General features: G+C 36.3%; 1 protein-coding gene across 4 annotated transcripts; it reads right to left on the bottom strand.

The window, feature by feature from the left end:
• Positions 1-1,128: 1,128 nt before the first annotated feature.
• On the bottom strand, positions 1,129-9,888 carry LOC143888447 (serine/threonine-protein kinase/endoribonuclease IRE1a-like). Of its 4 annotated transcripts, none has more exons than XR_013254598.1 (7): positions 9,602-9,885; positions 4,360-4,501; positions 4,202-4,248; positions 2,399-2,586; positions 2,164-2,294; positions 1,889-2,068; positions 1,129-1,414 (listed from the first exon to the last, which is right to left on the bottom strand). XR_013254598.1 is itself a non-coding variant. In XM_077392886.1 (7 exons), exons 4-7 carry the CDS (start codon positions 2,451-2,453, stop codon positions 1,349-1,351), a joined length of 501 nt encoding a protein of 166 aa, XP_077249001.1. In that variant the 5' UTR covers positions 2,454-2,586; positions 4,202-4,248; positions 4,360-4,532; positions 9,602-9,888; the 3' UTR covers positions 1,129-1,348. The 4 variants fall into 4 exon arrangements, 3 of the variants coding, with proteins under 3 accessions (XP_077249001.1, XP_077249000.1, XP_077249002.1); XM_077392886.1 differs by having other exon boundaries at positions 1,750-1,998; positions 4,360-4,532; positions 9,602-9,888; XM_077392885.1 differs by having other exon boundaries at positions 1,750-1,998; positions 9,602-9,887.
• Between the last annotated feature and the right edge of the window lie 887 nt (positions 9,889-10,775).

Raw genomic sequence — 10,775 nt, 5'->3', positions numbered from 1 at the left:
TGTAGAATCACAATGTAGCATCCACTTTACATAAACAAAGTTAGGATTATCAGTTAATTATTTCAGCATCAATCGGCACAGTCGGCAATTGATGCAATGGTTGCATACTTTGTACTTCACAGATGGTCTTTACTTCCATATCTGGGTAAAATGAAAAGAAAATCATGTTATTAGTTATACTAGTTATACTTTACTGTATATCATGTTGGGTTTTTTTGGCAAGGGTTGATGCTATGCTAGTATTCTTAAATAAACTTATAAAGATGTCTTTAGTTATAGGCTTCCTATTTTCATCCCAAAAATTGCTCTTTCATTCTCCCAGATATAATTGGACAGTACAAGCCCTTTAGAGGGGTTTATAACAGTCTATCACTTCTCTCAAATTGGAGTTTTTGGGTTATTCTCTTTATGTCTTATTTGTTTTTGGTTTTGAGAACCGATTGTGAGTCCAAAACTGATCATTAGACTCAAATTTACATTTACTTTTGTTTCCAATAATCAGTTTGGGCTCAATATCAATTCCAAAAATCCAAAACGTGCTGGTCATAAATTAGCCAAATCAGCATCAGCGACGTGAGTGTCTAAGATTTGAACCACAAATCACTGGTTAAAAATATGACAAATGCCTAAAGCTGGTTTGATCGGGTTGCTGTGATGGATGATCAGAACCGTCAATCTGAATACGCCACCAGTGGGATATACGGTTGGTCTAATCCCACGCTGAAATAAGATCCATATATTAGATAAAGGACCCAAATTTTATGACAAAACTCTTTTGGGAAAGATGGGGGTTTATAGTTAGTTTATTGCTCAGCCTTTATGATGAAAGGCTAATCATGATACCCGGAAGATGGGTTCCAGTAAATTTTTTGTTAGCATAACCTACCTGGGAAGTGAATCTTTACAAAGAAAACTTATGTGGATTCTCAAAAAGTTTAATATAATTCAGGAATGATCGGGATTTGACCATGCATTTTGTGCACCAACCGAAATATCAATGACAACCATTAAGAATAATCAATATAACAAGGGTTTTATGTTGAATAACACAAGCAAAATAAATAAAATTGTCCTAGGTTGTTTGTTCTTGCAAACAAATGAGATCTTCGTAACTTCCATGCTAAGTAATAAAAGAAACAAACCAATTTATTTAAAGGCTCCAATCTTCCAAACCTCAACAATGTAATCACAACATAGGTGCTGAACTTACTACTTAATCACTCGTGAACCTTATAAGTATGAGACTACACATTGCAAACTCACCCAGAGATCGAAACTCACTATTGAAAATATTTCTTAAAGCATTGCTCTTTCTTGAAGTCTTGAGATACAATTTTATACACTTTAATTAACAAATCTGGATACGGCTTGCAATATAATCGTCAAATCCTTTGGGAATTTGCCCAAGAAGTCCCTGATATAGCAACAATAAGCTGCACTCAGCATTTAGTATGGAATATAATAAGAGAAAATAAATTTGGTAAAAGCGATAAAAGTATCAATACGATAGTCAATCATCACTACAACTTTTTTTATTTGGTAATGGCATCGGAATTATGCATAAATCTTTTTAGGATAGTGAGGACATGGATGTTCAATCATGGGAGTGGGTCTCTGTTAACTATCACCATAACTTTATCCATATGAAATAAATTCAAATAAATTAATTAATTTAAATAAAGAACCCAAGAGGCACATATTGGAGGAGAAATAAAATAGAAATCGTATAATTAGTGTTTAGAAACAAACCTGGACATGTGGAGGTAGGTCTTCATAATGATGTAACATATTTCTAATAGCTCGCAACAGATCGCAAGTGCAGTTTAAAGAGTACCTTCTATGAGAAGAAATGTCTTGTATAACTATAAATCCCAAGTTTCTATCCCACCTTTTAATTGCCACCATCCTTTCTATTTTGCTAGAAAGAGGACCCTGCAGCTGCCTCTCTGATTCTACCTTACCCTGCTGCCTCTCTGATTCTACCTTATCACTCACATCCTGAAGAAACAACATGCGCTTTTCAGAGTTCCAAAGTAGAGGATGACGCATAACTGTGATTGCTTTTGGCCTGGGAACAATTTTCATGTGCTTTGTCAGAAGTGTGATCTTATTAATAACAACAATAATAAAATACCACTTCGATTACATTGAAGATTTGCTTACCTCAGTTTTGGCTTGGGGTTTAGTAAAGAAGAAATAACATCTACAACCCAAGCTGAATAAATCCACTGCATTTGTTTGACGACCACCCTCAGCAATTTCAGGTGCTACCCAACCTAAACTTCCATGACCACCTACAAATAAAGACAAATATGATGAATTTAAAAGAAAAATCCCAATATCCTACAATATATTCACCATTATTATACTATTAGTTAGGTTCAACAACTACCCTTACCTTCAGAATGACTGAAAGATGTCATGCCCCTAGAAAGGCGCTTGCTTAGACTCATGTCTGATAGTTTCGCACATAAAAGTCCTTCAGTGCTTGCCAATTCGTTGGTGCTTATCAATACATTATAGGGCTTTAAATTTCTATGTACAATTCCATTTTCATGTAAATAGACAAGCCCATTGACCACATCCCTAATCACATATAAGGAAAAGTTAATATGATGCATTATTGAATATGAAAACTTGGGGAAACAAAAAATTGAGAAGATTATTAGCCTTCTGAAATAGCCATTCAGTTTATGCTCTAGAGATTTCAGATAAAGAGTGAGAATACAATTGACTACATTGGCCCATGAATGTGCTGAAATAGGAGATTTAATAAATTTTCCCCTATATTAGACACACTCCATCATCTGATTAACCGTTAATACTTGCAGATTAAATAAATTTTACCCACAACACCATCTATTTAGGGGATATAATTAAAAAAATCTTATGGACAAAAAAGATAAAAAAGAGAAAGAAATTTATTTAGGAGAGGTGGTGCACACTCCAAAATCAGGTGTGAAAATGTAGCAATGAAGATCAAAAGAGAGAGAACAAAGCATTTTCATTTATTAGAACTCAACTTTGATGGGTCCAATTTGGGTAATCCAGGGGACCAGGGCCGGCAGGGATAGGTGGGATCCTTAGAGATGATGGTGGTATCACCCTATGGGCCTTCTCAGGGCCAATAGGGTCGGTGGATTCAAATGAAGCGGAAGTAAAGGTAGTTCTTCAAGGGAAGTGGTTAATTGACCGCTCAACATAGCATCGATTGAAGGGGACTCTCGGTGTAATCAAATGGCTTAAGGGAGATCTCCCCATCCCTTGGAAATTTACAAATTGGTTTGATGAAATTTAAGATAAGTTGGGGGGTTTGGTGATCACTTATTCTCACGTTAAAAGGTCAGCCAAAAGGGAAGCGAACTGAATGGCTTAAGGAAGGCGTGTCGAAGGCTAGCCTTGTGGTTTATGACTTTGGCCTCCTTGTAAGGCTCTAAGCCATGGCCATGAAAATTTGTCTTCTTCTTGTACAGTTTCTTTTATCCATCATTGCACCTGTGAACTTCTTGGTCGCATTTTTCTTTTCATTCATTTATAAAATCCTACCATTTCAAATAATAATAATAAGAGGTAAATATATTCAATAATAAAACAGAATGCCACATTTGTAACGGTACAAAAATGTGTCGACACGCCTACATTAAGTTTGAGCGTCTAACATTTCTAGCAATACATTTACAAGTGTCTAAAGGAGTGTCGACACGTGTGGACACAGATGTGTTGGACACGAAACACCATGTATGTCAGCAATAAATTGAAAGTGTCGGCTAAATCATAGATGAAAGCATGATCAAAACATCTTAAAAACGTAGATCTACAAACGCATAGCAAGGGAGGAAGGCAAAGTAGTTTACTCTAAAAAGGGGGCACATTGACAAGAACAGAAACATCTTCTTTTTATACATTGCCCAGAGCCGTAATGGCATTCATAATTAATACCGTGTCGAATAAGAAATAGTTGCATAAGATTTTTAATAAAAGCAAATTGACAGCAAACTGTTCACAAGATTGGCCATAATTGTTAACAAGACTAGAAATTACTTAGAAAAATGCATATAGTAATAGTTAACAAGACTAGAAATTACTTAGAAAAATGCATATAGTAATAAACAATACAAGCTTAACATATTTGACAGTAATAAACAAAAGAAATTCATATACTCCATCCAAACATAAAAGATATAGGGAAGTACATATATACCTGCTTATTTTTTTCCTATATCACCTGTTCCATGTGTGTGTGTATAACTGCAAAACACAAATGGGTATTAAAACAGCTATATATAAGTATATAATCAAAAGATAAAGAAACAGGAGTTTCGACCATTATGAAGAAAAAGGATGATAGCAAAAGCTTACCAATCTACTCCACCCTTGTCTCTAAGAGGAGGTGGTCGGCAATTCAGGCAATGGCAACAACAAAAGATAAATCGTAGGCCGTCGTCTTGTATATAAGCGGAACTCAGCATTGAAAGAAATGACATGGATAGGTCCATCATTACTGTATGAACAATAAGCAATAGCCTTAGCCCCTAATATCACCAAATTGGGTAAAAAATCAAAGAAAACAAACTGGACTACCAAAACATGGACCAATTAAAAAAACTAAAACATAAGTAATATTCTTTAGAAAATTAAAAAAAAAGGAAGTAAAATTATAGGAAAAAACGACTTTTTCAAGAAGCATTAGCCTCTAACCTCACCAAGCTAGACAAAAAATGTCTAGAAAGCTACATCTGAATAATCATAGATCAATAAAAAAACAAAGACAGGAGGAGGAATAGATATTCTTTAGAACATAATAAAACGAAGTAAAAATAAAGGGAAAAAATGAGTATTTCAAGAAGAAATGACCTTAGCCTCTAATCTCAACAAGCTAGATAAAAAATATAGAAGAAGACAAGCCATCTTATCAGAAAACATTTAAGGCTAGATCTGAAAAATCATAGATTGCCGACCCCAACTAGTTCGGGACAAAGGCTTTGTTGAGTTGAGTTGAGTTGAGTTGAAAAAACATAGATTGATGAAAAATAAAAAAACAAAAGTGATGAATAGGTATGCTTTAGAACACGGTAAATCTTTCAAAAACCAAACCCTAAGAAGGCAGATAAGAAAAGAAATCAAACGAAAACACAAAATAAATGCTTCCAAAACACATATCTGATTACCTATATAGAGCGGAGTTAGGGTTTGTAACGCATAGTTGTATTACTCGGAAGGGAGAGATTTATAAGAGGAAAAACGAGGACGAGTTACTTTTGTAGCCTGTTTTATGTAAAATTATAAAAAAGCCCCTCAATGAAAAAAAACTTTCTTTGATTATTTTTTTAGGGGTTTTTGCAAATGAAGTCTTCTATTTCACTTTATTTGCAAAAAGAGTCTTCAAATTTGACAATTTGCAGATAAAGTCATCGAGTAAACTTTAGAAATCAGCTCAGACCATCAATTTGTGACCAAAATACCCAAGACAGATTTTTTTGGACTCATTTTTACAAGGACCAAAATGTCCTTGTACGTGAACAGACAAAAATAAAATATCTCATAAAAAGACCAAAAGACCACTATGTTGTTGCCGCCAATGGAGCTCACCCGCTCAACTACGTGTCTTGCACTCGCCCTTTTACAGAGGAGAGAGGGGGCGGGGGGTCGTTAGTGGAGAGGGATTTTCGTGGTTTTTTGGCAGATTTGACAAGTCACACATTAGTCGCAGAGTACTTTTTGTGCGCGTTTTAAAAATCATCGTAAGTGGCAAGTTTCCGTAAATGGTGTACTTCGTAGCGACCATAACTTAAAGTCACGGCGTTTAACATAAAACACTCAACCCTAAAAGTTCACCGTAAACAGTGAACTTTTAAATCAACCCTATCTCGACTTTTTCATCTCATCCCAACCCGTAAGAAAGAGCATGGAGCCTAATCTCATATCCCTCTGGTCTAGTTCGTTTCCCTCCCCACCATTACAGGGGGTTTCTAGTTTGTTTCCCTCCTCACCATCACAAGAAGGTTCCGGTTTGTTTCCTCCACACCGCACAAAAAATCTCCCCTCCAAACCCACAAGAAAAGGTATTTTCTGGCAGATTTGACAAGTCACACATTAGTCGCAGAGTACTTTTTGTGCGCGTTTTAAAAATCATCGTAAGTGGCAAGTTTCCGTAAATGGTGTACTTCGTAGCGGCCATAACTTAAAGTCACGGCGTTTAACATAAAACACTCAACCCTAAAAGTTCACTGTAAACAATGAACTTTTAAATCAACCCTATCTCAACTTTTTCATCTCATCCCAACCCGTAAGAAAGAGCATGGAGCCTAATCTCATATCCCTCTGGTCTAGTTCGTTTCCCTCCCCACCATTACAGGGGGTTTCTAGTTTGTTTCCCTCCTCACCATCACAAGAAGGTTCCGGTTTGTTTCCTCCACACCGCACAAAAAATCTCCCCTCCAAACCCACAAGAAAAGTTATTTTCTGTACCCATTCTCCTATTTTCACTCCCTTTCAGAAACCTCCCACAAAGAAGATGCCTCTCTCTCTCTCTCTCTCTCTCTCAAAACTGGAATGGGTTTATTGTGCTCTGTGTTGTGTTTATACTTTATGCTTTATGTTTTTGAAGTGGTTTAGGGTTTAAATTACACAGATGACAAGCTGATGTGGTATTGGATTTAGTCAAATGGTTTAAAGTTTAAATTTTTAGGGTTTAAAAAATACATGGCTTTATCAATCCAAAGCTACTGATATGAAAGGCTCTGTTCGTTTTCACACCAGTAGCTGTAGCTATTAATTTATCAAGGCTCTGTTCGTTTTGAAACTGGGTTTAATTTATGGAGAGTTCTATTAAACTTGTATGAAAGGCCCTTCAAAAAATTTCTCATATAGCTCATGCTTAGAGCTTTGGATTGCTAAGGCCCTGTTCTTTTAGATTTTGACAGCGGATTGTGATTTGAAACCGAATTCCTAAGGCCCTGTTTCATCTTAGATTTTGACAACCTGGGCATTAACCTGGTATGAAGGTCCTTGGATCCTAACCACTCAAAGAAGATAGAAATCCTATCCTTTAATGCCTTGATACAAATATAACTTGTAGAATAGAAACAATTGCCTGTATTTCTAATGCACAATATTACTTAGATATTTTAATAGGACCCATAAATCCATGGCATCATAGAAAAAATTGATTATTAGAGCTCTAGGACTTCAAATTCATGTATTTGTTGATGACTAACGTGTGATTTTAATATCTGCGTGACTCTAAAAAGTTTTGACAGCGGATTGTGATTTGAAACCGAATTCCTAAGGCCCTGTTTCATCTTAGATTTTGACAACCTGGGCATTAACCTGGTGTGAAGATCCTTGGATCCTAACCACTCAAAGAAGATAGAAATCCTATCCTTTAATGCCTTGATACAAATATAAGTTGTAGAATTGAAACAATTGCCTGTATTTCTAATGCACAATATTACTTAGATATTTTAATAAAAGGGCCCATAAATCCATGGCATCATAGAAAAAATTGATTATTAGAACTCTAGGACTTCAAATTCATGTATTTGTTAATGACTAACGTGTGATTTTAATATCTGCGTGACTCTAAAAAGTTCCCCCTGGAGTACTCAAAGTCCCAAGTGTCCGCACATTAGAGTCCAAGTCCCTAGAGAGTCATGGACAATTTGTCAAAGTCCATTAGGGACTTGAAATCAGAAGCGACAAACCCCCCCTCAGAGGTTTAACTGTGTAAATGTACGTAGGACTTACTAGGACACTCCGATAGACTGTCTAGTTTGAAATGGATCGTGATCAAGATGTATGAATTATGATCCGAAGAACAATCCGAATCCAATCCAACCGATAAGAGATTTGGATGGGGTCCCTCCTCGTCCCATACCTAGGCAGACTCCCACTCAGCACGGTAACATTTCAACATGCTTCCGCATTTCTCGTCAAGAAAGCTATTTCTCAACATGATATCGTCATTTTGTCCAAATCTTACTGCCCGTAATCTCTCTCTCTCTCTCTCTCTCTCTCTCTCTCTAATGTCGTTTTAGGGCTTATTAGGGTTTCTCAGTAGGGATTTATTAGAAAGTTACGATTTTGTGCATCCTAAGTTTGATCTTATTTACTTGTGTAAAGAAGCTAGTAATAGATCAATGGAGATTTCCCCCCTTCTATATTTGTATTTGATTAGGATGTTTGATCGATCTGTAGCGATAAAATCTCATTGTTAGTTTTTTTTTTGTCTTTCAAAATAGGAACATGATCTGCCTTTGCAACTAGGATGACTGAAACTGGACGCAATCCTTGTTCATGTAGTATTGCTACATCAATTTATTTGTAATTCTGGCAATCTTTGTTTGAATTGGTGTTCAATTTATTTAGTGGTTTGATTTTGTATATTCAGCATCAACAGAATTTTGTTAACTAGAAAAAACAGATAAAGTAGCTTATGCTAGCAATTTTTGTATGTCCGATTTATGCTTTTCATAAATTTTAGTAACAGTTTTTAATATGTTGAGTCTGGTTATATCCTCATTTGTTTGGCTTTCTTGGCATTTTTCTCACTATCTTATTTGAACCTGAACTAGTTGTAAGGGAAATGGTGCATTATGATCCTCATTAACTCCGTAATATATTTTTCTGTTGTTTTTACTTTAATATCTCCTTCGATTGTAGGCTTGTACTTCGTGGGACTTTATTAGGACTTGTTCGGCTCTAGTTGAATCTTTGCATTTCAGTTGAAGAGTTTATCAGGAGGAGCCAATCCCATCTTTTTGCTGTGAATGATTTTACCCATCTTACTTCGTGAAGCTCCTTATCACTGTTGTGCTTCAAATGCTACCTTTCATAACTCCCATCTTTTCTTATGCACTTTGGTTTTACTTCCTGTGTATTACTTTTTTGTTGGTCCTCAACTTTTGTTGTTAATCCTAGAGTTTGTCAAGCTATCTATTGAAAATGATAGTACGTAATATGGTTAAGAAAAACTTTCTTATCTGCAGATTTAACAAATAAAAATGCAGAGTTCTTACAAAACTCCAAATTTAACAAATAAAAATGCAGATTTTCTTGCCTTGTTGAGCATTCCACAAATAAAACTAAGATCTTTAATAAAACCACATACTCCTTTACAAAATCCTAGAGTTTGTCAAGCTATCTATTGAAAATGATAGTAAGTAATATGGTTAAGAAAAACTTTCTTATTTGCAGATTTAACAAATAAAAATGCAGAGTTCTTTACAAAACTCCAAATTTAACAAATAAAAATGCAGATTTTCATGCCTTGTTGAGCATTCCACAAATAAAACTGAGATCTTTCATAAAACCACATACTTCTTCACAAAATCCTAACCCTATTTGGCTGCAGAGAGAGAGAGAGAGAGAGAGAGAGAGAGAGAGAGAGAGTAGCATTAAACCCTAGGTTGAAACCAACTCCAGAATTGGCCATAAAACCCTAGGTTCAAAAAAAGAACTCCCAAAGCATTAACAATAAATGATTTATGCTACAGGGGGGGATATGCATCAAAATGATATTTGCCCAGAGAATATACAGATTAAATAGAAATTAGGAGAGGGAGAGAAAAGAGAAATGAGAAAAGAGATTCAAAGAGAATACCTTTCAATCTTTGATGAATAGCTTGATAGAGACGAGAAAATTTGCCAAAAGGGTATTAGGATCTAGGGTTTTTGGAGAGGTTGAGGCTTAGGGTTTCGACTTTCTCGAAGGAGGCTGGGAGATCAGAGATGGAGGTTTTTTGCAGAGGGTTAGTGACTTAGTGCAAGGAAGAACGAAGCAACAAGATTTTTTTCTCGAAGGGGGGAGATGGCGGTGGCGATTTCGATTTCTGTGGGGAGCGGAAGCTGCGCAAGAGGTAAAGAGAGAATAGTCGATTTAGGTTTAGGGCTTTAGGATTTTTAGTCTTTAAAATTAGGCCCTCATTTGTTCCTGGCCACCCCTCTCTTTTGTAAAAAAAAAAATTAAAAGATGGCTGGTTTTTGTAATTTTTGTTTTTAATTTTTTTTCCAAATAAAAAAATGTTATAAAAAGTTGGGTTCTCTTCCGAGTTCTGGTTGCCCGACACTCAACCCGAACCCAACCCGAAAGCAGCTCGGGTTGATAAATTCCAACCCGAACCCGACCCGAGTGGAAGCCAACCCAACTCAGCAATTTTCTTGGGTTGAACCCGACGGGTTCGGGTTGGGTCCGCCAAAAACGTCTGGTGTGAGTGGGTGATTTTTATACGAGAGTGGACACGAGAATCACGTGTCTTGGTCAATTTTATAAGGCTATGATCAATTCGCACCTCCTTTAGGACAATTCGCACCGATTTAAATGTAATTTGACGTAGAAAAGCTTTGAAGTCCGCCATATTTCACGTTACAATGGGGTGCGAATCATCCTACAGAGGGTGCAAATTTATCATTGCGGGCGGTGATATTGTAGAGCATGGGACCAATCAGATGAATGGTCTGGATCGCTCTAGCATGGGTGGGCCATTTGCTAGCAGATTTTGTCTTACTCATTTTATTCACCTGAGGCTATATTGCCTAGCAAATCCCATTTTTAACGAGTTTGATGCCAAATGATTCCACTATCCAAAAGAATCGTGAATTGTGCGGTGTTCATATGAGATGGGATTTTGGTGGATATTGTTTTTATCTCGTCCGTTGACTGAGCGATCTACAGGTAATTTGGCATATAACGATTTTCATCTCAACCGTTAATTGGGCGCGTGTGAATTGATGATTTTTAGACTCAATCTGAGTGAAATTCTAATAATCGATTTTTG

The sequence above is a fragment of the Tasmannia lanceolata genome, unplaced genomic scaffold (assembly GCF_043159265.1).
Source record: "Tasmannia lanceolata isolate RefF3 unplaced genomic scaffold, GAP_Taslan_0.1 ptg000012l, whole genome shotgun sequence".
Lineage (NCBI taxonomy): Eukaryota > Viridiplantae > Streptophyta > Magnoliopsida > Canellales > Winteraceae > Tasmannia > Tasmannia lanceolata.
This window is presented reverse-complemented; position numbering and strand designations above follow the sequence as displayed.

Excerpts from the sequence above, each read along its gene's own strand:
- LOC143888447 (XM_077392886.1), bottom strand. The coding sequence starts at position 2,453 with ATGAGTCTAAGCAAGCGCCTTTCTAGGGGCATGACATCTTTCAGTCAT. Across the intron at positions 2,295-2,398 it reads ATCTTTCAGTCATTCTGAAG|GTGGTCATGGAAGTTTAGGT; the intron begins GTAAGGGTAGTT and ends CTTTATTTGTAG. Across the intron at positions 1,999-2,163 it reads AACCCCAAGCCAAAACTGAG|GATGTGAGTGATAAGGTAGA; the intron begins GTAAGCAAATCT and ends TTGTTTCTTCAG.